The sequence below is a fragment of the Perognathus longimembris genome, chromosome 8 (assembly GCF_023159225.1).
Source record: "Perognathus longimembris pacificus isolate PPM17 chromosome 8, ASM2315922v1, whole genome shotgun sequence".
NCBI classification, from domain to species: Eukaryota; Metazoa; Chordata; class Mammalia; order Rodentia; family Heteromyidae; genus Perognathus; species Perognathus longimembris.
This window is the reverse complement of record NC_063168.1, coordinates 59389531-59402961: the sequence shown is the minus strand read 5'-3', so window position 1 is coordinate 59402961 and position 13431 is coordinate 59389531. Positions and strand designations below refer to the sequence as shown.

The following is a 13431-nucleotide window of genomic DNA, read 5'->3' as shown; positions in this document are numbered from 1 at the left end:
ATTTGAAACATAAAGCAAAAAGGGTCAGAGTTGTGGCTCAAGTGGTAAGGGTGAGGGCAAAGCCCTGAATGCATACTGCAGTAACACACACACACACACACACACACACACACACACACACACACACACACACTCACACAGTCTTATATTAAAATGTGCTCCTCTGCCCCCTGCCCAATGCTAAGATCAAACCTAGGGCCTAGGGCCATATCCCTAGCCTTAAAATACCTCTAAAAATTAATTGTCTCTAAGAAGTTCTAAACTTAAAGTAGATTAAGAAGAACATTTGGGAACTGTTGGGCAGTTAAGACCCATCTGCAGCTATTCTGCATGGAGTCTCTTGTAGGCCAAAGCAAATGTCCCATCACTTGCCAGGCGCATGCTGGCCAGCCCAGTTGAATGCTGTCAAGTCTTCTCCAAAGGTGACATGGCACCGCGGCCTCTCTTGGCTCTGTCTGGTTGGGAGTGTTGCGGTACATGCCAGACCCTGGCAGAGACATTCCCATGGCGCATGGAGTTGGCTCTCTTGGTTTCCCAAAGAGGATCATTTGGCTGGAGAGAGCATTGAACTAGAAAGCACAAGTTCCTGAGTTCTAGTCCCAGCATTTTTTGCATGTGGCCTAGTCAATAAACATCTAGTCAATAAACATCTCCAGGCCACAGATTTCCCATCTGTGAACTGGTAGGGTGAGGTTTCCAACACCTGCCAGGGAGTGTTGGGAAACATGAAAGCCTCAAGAACAGAAGTGCTGGGGCTGGGGATATAGCCTAGTGGCAAGAGTGCCTGCCTCGGATACACGAGGCCCTAGGTTCGATTCCCCAGCACCACATATACAGAAAACGGCCAGAAGCGGCGCTGTGGCTCAAGTGGCAGAGTGCTAGCCTTGAGCGGGAAGAAGCCAGGGACAGTGCTTAGGCCCTGAGTCCAAGGCCCAGGACTGGCCAAAAAAAAAAAAAAAAAAAAAAAAAAAAAAAAGAACAGAAGTGCTGAGAAAGGTTAGTGTGAGGTAGGGTTAGTCTTTCTCCTCCAACCTCATCCCCTCTGCTGAGTTTTTCAAGAAGTGATTCTCCCTAGATGTCAGGATAGTCACCCGGAGCTTGTAGAAGTAGTAGGAAGTTCCCCAAACGAAATACTACAATTAATTATTATTAATGGCCATATTTTTGTTTGAACTCAGGGTCTTGCAGATTCTGGGCAGGAGCTTTATCATGAGTTGACTCTAGTCTTTTTTGCTTCAGTTGTTTTCAGGTAGGGCCCAGGGCCAGACTTAGAACATGCTTCTCCAACCCATTACCTTCCTTATAGCTGGTACTGCAGGTATGAGCCACCATATCTTATTGATTTGAGGTAGGAGGTCTGCCTAACTTTTGCCCAGGCTGGTTTTCAACCACCACAATTTTGATCTCTGCCTCGCAAGGAGCTGAGATTATAAGTGTGCACCGTCACACTGGGCTTAAGGCAGAGGTGTTTTAAACTGAAGGCGGTTGAAGGTGGAACATGCATGACATTCCACGGTTTGTGCCACCATTTTGAAGTCCCTGGGGGCAGAGCAGTCTGTGTTCAACTTCCTGCAGCAGAATGTAGTGAGGTTTCCTCTGTGGGGTGGGGAGGGTAGTGGATGTTCTTACCATGCTAGTTTTCCTTAGCCACACCCTAACCTGAATCTAGTTCCCGGTGATTGGGACCTTGTGAAGGTCCAGCAGAGTCGGGCACTAGACTGGGCAGTCAGGAGTGCCTGCTTCATAATTGCAAACCACCTCTGAGGTGCCCTAGCCCTGTCCCTGGGGTCCACCTGTGCAGATGGGAGGGTAAGGAGGGTGGACTGCCCTATGCCACACGGTGACTGATGACCACGTTGGAGCATGGCTTCCTGCATCCTTCCCAAGGTCTCCCCCCACTAGGTACATACAGCACCCTCCAGAATCTTCTGGCATTTTCTTTTTTTAATAGAAAACAACAGGCTGGAATGCCCCTCTCCGAGCTACAAGCTCAGAGAATGAGTTGAGAGGGAACTGAGTGAGTGACATGGCTGATTTGGAAGTCCCCCTCTGAGACTGCATTGCAGTTGGCCGGTCCAGGGTTACCAGGCCATAAACAGGAGTTGGGTATAAGAATGCATTTCAAGTCTTGGATGGGCTTCTAGGGCTGGGGATCCACTGTTGTTCACCCTCTGCCCAAGCCCTGGAGTAGACTCCTGGGCTCTCGCAGGGTCCCTGTTTCCCAGCTTGCCCTCCTGCTCCTCCATCCCCTGCTCCAATCCCGCCTCATCCACGGACAGGCTGTCACTCACCGGGCGTGGGCGCGTCTCCCGCAGGAAGGACTTGAGGTCTCCCCCGGCCATGAGCTCTAGCAGGATGAATCGGGGCAGCGCTTGCAGGCTCACCCCAATGCAGCGCACGATGTTCTGGTGGTTGAATTTGCTGCACAGCAGAGGGGGCAAGTGAATTGAACAGAGACGGCCATCTTTTTTTTTTGTTTTTTGTTGTTGTGTTTTCCAGTGATACTGTAATTCAAACTCAGAACCTTGCACTTGCTAGGCAGGTGCTCTACCACTTGAGCCATGTTGAGGACAGCACCCCCCCCCACCCTCGCCACCTTCCGCCTTCAACCGGAAGGGAAGCAAAGCAGCCCCGCCTCTCGGCTCTCGGCCACGTGCGTAATGGAGGAGACACGGTCCTTGGGGGGCTGTGGTCTCCGCCCATAGAGGAAGTTCCGGGACAGTCCATCAGCCAATCCAATAGCCCCTTTCCTCGTCATCTCTGGGGGTATAAACTGTTGGCCCCTCCTTTGAATAAACCAGAACGCCCCAGAGGCTTTCTGCGGGACACTCAGGAGTCCGTGTCTTTCTTGGGAAGGGGACAGGGGTCCTGCGACCACACGTGAACTGAGGCTACCTGGGGTCCCCGCTCCCGCGATTAATCCCTACTGGCCAGGGGATGTGAGAGAGCCAGAAAGGACCACACACGGAAGAGGCAGAGAAGCCCAGGACCCATCCCCTCCACACACACGTGGATGGGGGTGGGGGCAGAGCGAAGCCCGGCAGAGCCACGTCTCCAGTTGTTTTTGCTCTGGTTAATTTTGAGATAGGGTCTAACTTTTTGCTTGGGTTGGCCTAGACTTCCATCCTCAAAGCTACATTTCCTGCTATAGCTGAGATGACAGGCTCATGCCACTGTCTGCCTACTGGGTGGGATGGGGGTCTTCTGAACTTTTCTCCCTGGCTGGCCTCCAATCTTGATCTTCCTCATCCCTACCTCCTGAGGAGTTAGGATGAAAGGCATGAGGCACTGCACCTGGCTTGTTCTGGCAAAATGAAGCAGAAGACACAGGGCAGCCATGCTTTGAACAGCTGCATGAGTGAATGGGTTCTGTAGATCATGGCAGTGAAGGAGCCTCACTGAACGCAGGGAGACTTGCTTGCTGAACTGGAGGAACACAGGGGCAGGTTGGTTGGGAACTTAATGGACAGGGAGAATTTGGTAAGTGTGAGAGGTCATTGCACAGGTTCTGGTGTGATAAAGGGGGACAGAAGAGGGTCTTTCTCAGATACGGATGCGTGAATTCATGCATGAGTTCTCTGAGAAAGGCCACAGGCAACAGTTGAAGGCACAGCTTCAGAAAGGGACTTCATGTGAGCTGCTAAAGCATCATGAGGTAGGGTGGCTTCATGTGTCCCTGCAGACAAGAGGTCTGGAGATTGCGTTTTCTTTTCAAGGGGTGGGGTGTGGGGCAGTACTGGGGCTTGAACTCGGTACTTGGGTACTGTCCCTTAGATTTTTTGATCAAGGCTAGTGCGCTACCACTTGAGCCACAGCTCCACTTCTGCCTTTTGGAGATCAGAATCTCATGATTTTTCCTGCCTGGGCTGGCTTTGAACCTTCATCCTCAGGTCTTATTCTCTTATGTTGCTAGAATTACAGGCAAAGATTTAGTTTTCTTGTCAGATTAGGATATACAGGGCAGAGAGACACACACTCACCCAATAAGTGCACACATGTGCATGCGTGCGCACACATATCACCCAGCAGAGAGACATTGAGTGACTGGTTCTCTTTCTACATAACCTTATATTCTCTTATTCAAGAATCATGTGTTAGCCAGGTGCTAGTGGCTCATGCCCGTAATCCTAGCTACTTAGAAGGTTGAGATGTGAGGATCGCTATTCAAAGCCAATGGAAAAGTCAGGAAATTATGAAAAGCAGGGAAGTCTTATCTCCAATTAACCACCAAAAAGCCAGAAATGGAGGTGTGGCTTAAGTACTAGAGACTGGCCTTGAGCAAAAAAGCTCAGGACAGCACCCAGGCCCTGACTTCAAGTCCCAGGACTGGAACAACAACAACAAAAATCACATAAGTATAATCAGAAAAACAAACCAGAAAGTAAGTGCTATTTTCAAAGCAAGCCGCTCTCCTCCTGTGTGACCTCCTGGGGCTCCAGAGCCCAAGAACCTGTCACACTGTTGTGCCCTTGTTTCCTGGCTATTTCCTCCCTGGGCTGGCCCTACCCATTAGGATGTTCAGGTAGAATTTTAGTGCAAAAGGGGATCTACATGCCCTTCTGGATCTCAAGGTCAAACATCCATCTCCCTCTCTGGTGTCTGTCAGAGCAGATATCATTGGGAGGCTCCATCATGGAGATTTCCAGTGAAATGGAGACTCAGAACTGCCAGGTGAGGCCACTGCAGACTTGGGTGGGGCAGCCATCCATTATGTCAGGCGCACATTTCCTTTAGATTTGGTCTATAAGCTGGCATAGACCAAGAGTTGTGATTCTAGAAGAGCTATGTGGGAGGGAGGTTCTCCTTTGCTGTTGAACACTAGCATGCTCTGTCTCTTAAGCAGTGAAGGAACAAGAGGCAATGGGTGGCCGCGGAGGTGCTGGTGGGAGGCAGTGTCATAGTAGTCAGGTCGTTAGGCCACACAGCTAGGTTCTGAGAGAACCTCTGGGCTGGGATTGCTTTGCCCCAGGGTGTCTTCTCTTAGGGAGGCAGAGTCCTGCTGCGGGGGGGGGGGGGGAGCCCCATTTCCTATCTTCTAGAAGTGTCTGGGGAGGTGGGCTGCAGACCCTCTTTGGCTTTACCTGATGATCAGGGCTTCCATGAGGAAATCCAGCTCGTCCTGTTCTGAACACACCTCTGGCAGCGTCTGGGCACAGAAGGAAGGGCAGGAAGGAGCAGTAAGCAGATAGCTTTAGCCCACAGAGACCTCTGGGCAAGGCCGGGCTCAAGAGGAAGTGGCCTCTTACCTTTACAGCTACTTGTAGGGGGCTAGGGTCATTGGGCATGCCTGACACCTGGCCTTCATACACCTCCCCAAAGGCACCATGGCCCAGACCCCTGTGCCAACGAGAAGACAAGACAGAGCAGAGTTAAGTGGGCCACAATCAAGAGGTAGCTGTGGCTCCTGGGTTCAAGGGTCGTATCAGTGGATGTGCACAAGAGACAAAGGGCGGCTATTACAGGGGGTGACACCTCAACCTGCCTTTGTTGTGCCATCCTGGGCAGCCAGTCTAATCTAAACTCTGGTAAGAGAGGTTCTACGTTGTTTTGACCTGTGTTTTCCTGGGTCTCCATGATAAAGTTAATTCCCATTGTGAGCTATTAAGGGGGTGAATAGGATTAGACCAAGTCATTGGAATGGGGTGTCATGATTGGCTACAGGTGAGAGAGCAGGGGATACACACACACCCACACACACCCACACACACACACACACACACACCCTCTTGTGCCAGAAGTAAGTGACATGTGGCTCTTGCCATGCTCTTGGGGAAAGTGACAGATCACTGGCAGGTCCACTGTTGTAAGTGTAAGTGTTGTAAGTGTAAGAGAAACACACAAGGGCACTCCAGCTGCTCAGAGGTGGGAGGGCAGTAGTCAGGGGAGGAAATGGGAATTGATCTATTCAGAGCCTGAATGGATTTTGAGGAATGCATTTGTCTCTTCCTACCAAGTCCTTTTTTTCCTTGCATAAGCCCCATGAATCCAGCAGGTGTTAAAATAAGCTGACATCTCCATGTGTGTGGCTCTGAACATAAAGTTTTGTCCACCCTGGGACCAGGCTGGAGTGCACTAGGGATGAGTCTCTATGGCTAGAAGAGTCTATGCTGCTGCCAAGACACCCAGTTCTGAAAGCCACAGCTGGGAAGGGCAGCAGACACTCACCGAATGAGGGTGATGTTTTTCCGAGGTACCTCCTTCAGGTCACTGATAGAAGAGGTCTTGCCAGCGAAGCAGTAGTTGGGGTTGTAGTCAGTCATGACAGTTGAGGTACGCAGCTTGCTCAGCTTATACTCGGGGCTCTGCAGCTCCATCTGCATGGCTTGCAGCTCCTGGTGCTTCCGGCGGTACACTGTGCACAGACAGAGGTCAGCTACCATGGAGAGCCCAGGGCGGGAAGCCACCTGGGGTCTCCATCGCCTTCCTTGAATTCGGAACTCTTCCATCTCACTTACTAATAAAATGCATGTGGGTCTAAAAATGTCTCTTTAACCAGAACAGGATTTTAGAAAAACACAAAGCTTAAAATTAACGTACTGTGTCTCACACAGAGGCCGATAGAGTCTGGTTCCTGTGGGAAGCAGATTCAAGATGAGATAGCATGTGTTGGATTTTATTCAGAACAGGGACCATAAAAGAAAAGAAGTGAAGCCAGGAAAGGCTGAGATTCCTTACACTGTGCCATGAGTCCGAGCTCACCTGAAGGAGAACTAGGGAAGGCTAGGGAGAAGCTGCCATGCAAGCCAGGTTGTTTGGTAAGGTTCTTGGGGAACATTCTGGGACCAAAGGAACCCATGAAAGGTGACAGGACCCCCAGGAATGGCCCTAGCTCAACGGTTCTTCTGTGCTGTTGTGGGGTGGGACAGGCTTTACACCAAGTGAAGCTGGGGTCACGGTCAGTGGTGCTTCCCATCGTTGAAGAACTGCTAAGCTACGTGTTTGGAGAATGGCTATGTGGTGTCAAATCCCCTCACGTGGTATGAGAGTCCCTGCACGCTAGTTCTCCCTCTGTTACTTGCAGATGGAGGTGGCCCGGCGGAGCACATGACCTACGGACCTGGGTTCCTTTCTCTAGACAGAATCTGCTGCCCTGTTTCGCTAACCCCACATAATGAGGCTTGTCATCATGAAATGCATTCACCAACGTAACATAGCTTTGAAGCATTCTACAGAGCTTCAGCATGTGAGTAGCCATGATCATTACCACGTGAGCCACGTGAGCGGCTCTCTGTGCACACTCCAGGGGGGCTGATGATTCAGAGGATGTGTTCTGTAAAGCCTAACACTATGACTTCTGGGTCAGGGCAAGTACTACCCAGGTCAGCTGCCAAGGGCAGAGCCCCCTCCTCTATAAAATGCTCCAACCATGAGCTTAAGATTTTTTCCTTTCTTTTTGTTAGAGGGGAAGGGGAAGACTGGAGAGAAGCTGCACACAGGTGAGAAGGGGATGCATTACAGGAGTGAGGGGAATAAGGAGGGGGGTGAAGAACCAGGAGCACATAGGCAGAAGGCAGCGTTGTCCCTGCTTGCTAGTTGTTCTATCCTCGCCTCCCTCCCTCCCTTTCTACAGCAATGCCCAAGTATGATCATAGGAGACTCTATTCATCTCTGCAAAACCCATATCCCTGCCCTCCTCTGGGTGCCCTGGGGAGCTGACACACTCACCAATCATGATGCCAGAGAATGCCAGGACAAGGGCGGCCACCAAGGCAGAGGTCACAACGGACAGGATCAGCGAGAGTGGCAGATGGGGTTCCGGGGTGGGTGACACTGGAAGAAAGGTCCCCCTGGGCATTGACAACCATGCTGATTCTCTTCTGAGCTGGTCCTAAGTCAGGCCACCCACCCCAGTAGGGACCAAAGCCACCTGCTGCTTCCCATTTCTGGAGACTCTGCTATACCTTCCTTTCCAGGGGACCATGAGCTCTCCATAGTGGCTTTGGGTGGAGGAAAAATTCCAAGGATGAGACTTGGGGACCTCTGTGGGCCGTGTACTCAGTAGGACCAACAGGAGAGAGTAGAGAGCTCCCTCACGGATCCTCTCTGAGGACAAGTTTCTTCAGGTCCTCAGGCTCCAAGCTCAGGGTGTGCAGATTAGGTCCCTGCTGGCCAGGCCACAATCCCATACCTGACATAACACTTGAGAAGGGGCCATGGCAAGCAGAGCACATGTAGAGGAGGGGCCCTGTGGCAAGGAGGAGGTACTCCACTCTACATGATCAAAAACAATGGGCTATGTGATCTGGAAAAGACTTAAAGACGGAGGCCCCATTTTCGAATCTACACTTGAAAGACTATACCATCTAGGAACCTCCCCCCCCCCCCCAAGGAGAAATTCCAAGGAATAGGGAGGATCTCGCTCTGAAACATTCCAGTGCAGCCGAGTGCCTTGGAAGTGCTGAGGTCCCTGTTTCTTGGGTGTTTGTGAAGTGATGAGATGGCTTCTTGGTAGAGGGGTCCCAGGGCCCATGCCTAGGTGAGGGAAGGGACTAGATGCCTTTAAGACTCCTTCAGGAGTGTTGACTCACATTCCTGCAAGGCTAGTTGCTGGAGCACCAGCAGGGGAGGGGCAGGATGCTTCCAGAAGTGACCTAGAGTTGTCCTGGGACCAGTTTCTCAAGCCATGGCCTTCTCCCCCTCCCCCCACTTCTGCTCCTTACCAACGCAGGAGACACCGTCCTCTGCCAAGACTGTTCCATGGTCACAGAAGCAGATGACCTTGTGGCTCTCAGGGTCCAGGTGACATTCGTCTACCTCACAGTGACTGCAGTTGAGGTAATGCTTGATATTCACCTCCCCATGGCCCTCCATCACTGGGGACAAAAAGGCAGGGGGCAGTCTTGGGATGAGCTGGAAGACCAGCCTGTGATCCCAGGCCTGGCCTTTGAGTGTTGTCTCCAGCTGCCTGTTGTGGCCACTGGCAGCTCATGTCTCTATCAGGAAGTCTCCCCTAGCATCAGGTGAGTGAGCAGAGTCTGTGTGTGCGTATGTGGCCGCAGACATTTAGACTGGTGACACAGGTCATCATGGCCACCTTTTCTAGCACTGGTCTGTTTTGGTGGCTGTATCCTGCCTCCATGTCTACTTAAAACCACACCCCCTGACTTCCAGAAAACTTGATGAGATGAGCCACAGAAAGACAACCAGGGTCCCATGACCTATGCCTCAGGATCCTGACCACCTGTCAAGACGCTGAGGTTTTAGCTCGGTGTGAGGGAGTTTGAGTTCGAGGTACCTTTTAAAGCCGGGGTATACAGGACGCCCAATGGACTGATGAAGGAAACCCCATCTTCCCCATCCACTTCGGGATCATTGTTTGAGGCAGCATTGCCACCTGCGGCAAATCAGTGAAGAGTTGGACACAGACGTGGGTGCCAAGATCTCAACACGTTTGTGCATCAATGGGGCATGAAGCTCTGGCTGAAGCCAGGGGGGTACTAGGGGGCCCCCAGGGTCGGGAGGTTGGGAGGGAAGGGAGGTTCAGGGCACAGAGGCTGTATTTGGAAATTGGGTTGGGTGCATGGCCCCTTTCCCCTCCAAGTTAAGACCTAGTGGGAGGCATCTCCAGCACTCTGCTGAGACCCTACTAGTGTCTCCAGGCTGATATGTGCTCCAGGTCTCTCTTCTGGGCTGCCCTGGGGAGAGGCACTTAGGAGAGGCTCTCCATTGTCACCGGGGTAGGGGGTGGAGCATGGGAAGATGAGCCCCTGTGCCTTCAGGCTCCTGTCCCTCCTTTCATTTGGGGCTGGGCTCTCTTGGGGCTCCCCCCCTCCAGCCCCTCCCACAACCCAGGGACTGGAAAAGAAGAGCATGCAGTTAACCTAAGCATCTCACACACAGCGTCAGAGCAAAACACAGACAGGAAATGGCACAGGCACAGGACATGCATGCAGTGCATCCTAATCTGGGGACAGGGTGGAGCCATCTTCTGGCAGCCTCTGGGCTCCAGAAGGCTCTTTGGAAGGCAGCAGGGGTCAGTGGCAGGCCACTTGTGGAGGATGCCCACTGGGGCCTCCGCAGAGCACTGGGAGCTCTGGCAGCTGGCAGGTTGGGCGGAGAGCCAGGAGCTGGTGAAACCATAAACCAGTCCTCTATGGAGAGGCCAGGCCACCCAAAGGGAAGTCTGTGGTCTCCAGGGTTATCACTGGGTCCTTGATGGGGCTTGGGGAATAATCTGGAAAGCCAAAGCCTGGTGTCTTCAGCTTTGGGAGAGATCAATGATCACCTGGGATCTTGATGCTGTTGTCCAGGCAGCCTGGAGGCAGGGTGCTGGCTCGGGAGCCGTCACCCTACCTCTGGCTGCCTGGTCCAGGCCACGGGGAGCGTGCATGGAGTACAGTCAGGGTCCACACTGGGCGTGGGAAAAGGGTGGGCCAGGAGGGGACAGGGAGGGGAGGTGCCTAGGACTACGAGAGGGGAAGGGAGTGACACCTTGAACACGAATCATCTTTACCTATATATCCTCCGCCTCCTCCACCTGAGGAGCACCCCCCTCCACCCCCTCCGAAACCCCCTCTTGTCTCCCACCCCCACTTCTTCATGGCCTGGGGGCAGGAATGTCCTCCGGCAGCACCCTCCAGCAAAGACTTTCCAGCCCAGAGCAAGGAAGTATTATCATTCCAGCCGCCTCCACCACCTGCAGAGGGGAGAGGGAGGGAGAGAGGGAGAGACAGAGAGACAGGGAGAGACAGAGAGAGAGAGAGACAGACAGACATAGAGAGGGACAGAGAGATGGAGACAGAGACAGAAAGATGGAGACAGATATATATATATATATATATAGAGAGAGAGAGAGAGAGAGAGAGGGAGAGAGAGAGAGAAGGTAGATATCTCACTGAGGAGCTGGCAAGGCTGGAGGTGGGGTATTCTCACCCACCTCAGTTTCCAGAAAACTGGTAGCATGTCATTGGCACTAGGGAGATATGTTGAACCACAGTGTGTTGGCAAAGATTATGCCTGGTACCTTGCTTCCTTAAGAATTGGGGACAGATAGCATAACTAAACTCAACATCATCCAGCCCCCTAATTGCTGCGGTTTGGTTCATTCACTGCTGCCATTCTAACAAGAGCTGGAAGGCCTGTCTTTGCAGCTAGTTGTCAAGAGACTCCCAGAGGTCAGTGCCCTGCAGTTTCTTGGAGGAGTCCGAGACTGGGCACCAGCTGGCCTCATGGGTGTCACTGCTGGCTGTGAAACCCAGGCCATGGACCTCTCCACTCAGAGCCTCAGTTTCCTTACTTATAGCTTGGAGATGATAAAACCCACCTCATGGCATGGATATCAAGAATGAGTATGTGACATGCACCAAGATGTACCAGGTGTAGAGACTGCTGAGAGCTGAGAGGTGGCTTCATGTCTAGCGGGGCCTGCTTTGCCTGCTCCCTGGCCAGAGGTTCAGGAGCTGAGAATCCCCAGAAGATGGGGTGGGTAGTGCCCAGAGACAACAGCAGTCGCTGAGCTCTTGCAAAGGAAGTTCATCCCCATCACTGAGACTGAAGTATGGCCACTGGTTGACTATAAATCTTCCAGCTGGCCCTTGGGATCTCAGGACCCCTTCACCCCCTTACCATTCCATATGCCATTTCATTTCAATAGACCCCAGCGGATGATGGTGATAGAGACCCACTTAGAGGTTGCAGAATCAGTAGTGCAGCAGGGTGGGGTGTATCTTCAGGACTGTAAGGACTAACCCGATAAAGGGTTGCCTGGAAGAACTCTTGGCTGAGGTCCTCCCAGCATAAGGGGGGGCAGCAGAGGGACACGGGGGAGCTTCTGATGGCGCTGACTATGTGCAAGAAAGAGGCAACAAGGTGGGTTTGGAATACTATGGGGGCAAACAGAGCTGAGTCAAGGCCCTTGGACAAGTTGTGGGGTTCAGGAAGCTTTGGAAACGGCAGGGCTGGTGTTTTGAGCTTGGCATTTGTGGGGTTGACTGGCTAGCGAGCCTCAGGTCAGCATGGTGGCTTCTGGGGCTCGGGCACTGCCTGTCCTCCCACCCTTGATAACAGCACCAAAAGCCACAGCTCTTGGCATTTCAGGGGCCAGTGAGTATGATACCTTTAGGGCAGAAGGGCACCTGGGTGAACCGAAGCCCACACCATGCTGGGGAGATTTGGGAAGGAGGGCAGGGCTTGCGGGGCTTTACCTGCGGCTCCGGAATTGCCATTGAGCCCTAGAACCGAGGAATTATTTTCCAGTCTCTCTGGGTGAAACGTGTCTGTCTTGGCACCATAGGCTCTGCCACCTCCACCAGCCGCAATGATGAGGGGCACAGGCACTCCATCCTTTATCTGGCCAGGGAGGAGACATTCAGAGACAGAGAAATGATCAAGGTGTCCGTGAGGGATACCTGGAGCCCTGGTTTAAACACATTGGCCTGGTTGTACGCAGGGAAGTGGGATAGCCTCTCCACCTTAGTTTGTGGGCCTGAAACTCAGGTCGCCCCCTCCCCCCAGCTCCTGTATCATTTGGGGTTTAATCGGCACAGTAAAACCACTAGGAGAGCTGGGGGCCCTATCTCACACCTGTAACCCCAGTTACATGGGAGGCAGAGGAAGAAGGATTTCAGTCAGAAGCCTCAGGGGTAACAACCTAAGACCCTACCTGAAAAATAGCTAAAGCAAAAGAGGACTGGGGATGTAGTGCAAGGGTAAAACACTTGCCTGTCAAGTTGGAGGCCTTGAGCTCAAACTCTAGTATTGCCAGATTAAACTCCCAAGCAAAGAAATAAAAAGCCTCATCATGGTACATATGTGTATATCTATTAATAGATTATAAATGGAGCAAGGATGGATCTTGGAGGCTGCTTACTCCAGCCTCTTTGCAGAAGCTTCTCAGAGATTTTGTTTCTGGTGATTAGAAGGTCTTTTGGCCCTTTCCACTTTGAAGTGTTTCTGGTTCAGACTGCCAAAGGTCAGGGACACCCTCAGAATCCTTGTCTTTATGAGAACACCTAGCAAGAAGTCTGCCTTTAGTTTCTTCCCTGGCTGCGATGATGTCAGACAAGTTGACCTTAGGGTAGAAAGCTGGCCCATGAGGGCCTTTGACGCAGGGTGCAGAGGCTTGGTGTGGGGAACAAGGCTACTTTCTCTTGGGCAGACAGATCACATGGCTCTCTGGGTCTCAGCTTCTCAACTTTAACAGGAGATAAAGCCTCCAAGAAGTTTCTGTCTGGAGCTGTCCTGAGGCTATGGTGCAGCCATGCTCACAGGCTAGTCACTGCAGGCAGCCCCCTGGCACGTGGAGATCACCACAGGCAGATTACTGCCTGGGGCACCTGGCCCAGCAGACCCTGAGCTCACCTTAAACACATAGGTGGCTCCACCTCCACCACCTCCTCCTCCTGCCCACTCGTGTACACTTCTGTTCACGCGGATTTCTTCTTCGATCACATTATTCTCTCCAATGCAGACTTTCTGGATCAACTGGTTTGT

General features: G+C 52.2%; 1 protein-coding gene across 1 annotated transcript in view; it reads right to left on the bottom strand.

The window, feature by feature from the left end:
• Positions 1 to 13431, bottom strand: part of Alk (ALK receptor tyrosine kinase) — a 797050-nt gene that overhangs the window by 25851 nt on the left and 757768 nt on the right. The window contains exons 14-23 of the mRNA XM_048353195.1: positions 13300 to 13431; positions 12144 to 12288; positions 10454 to 10636; positions 9236 to 9334; positions 8661 to 8813; positions 7666 to 7770; positions 6166 to 6352; positions 5247 to 5337; positions 5082 to 5146; positions 2292 to 2421 (exon numbers count right to left, since the gene is read on the bottom strand). Coding sequence (XP_048209152.1) covers positions 2292 to 2421; positions 5082 to 5146; positions 5247 to 5337; positions 6166 to 6352; positions 7666 to 7770; positions 8661 to 8813; positions 9236 to 9334; positions 10454 to 10636; positions 12144 to 12288; positions 13300 to 13431 — 1290 coding nt within the window. The remainder of the gene's footprint in view (positions 1 to 2291; positions 2422 to 5081; positions 5147 to 5246; positions 5338 to 6165; positions 6353 to 7665; positions 7771 to 8660; positions 8814 to 9235; positions 9335 to 10453; positions 10637 to 12143; positions 12289 to 13299) is intronic.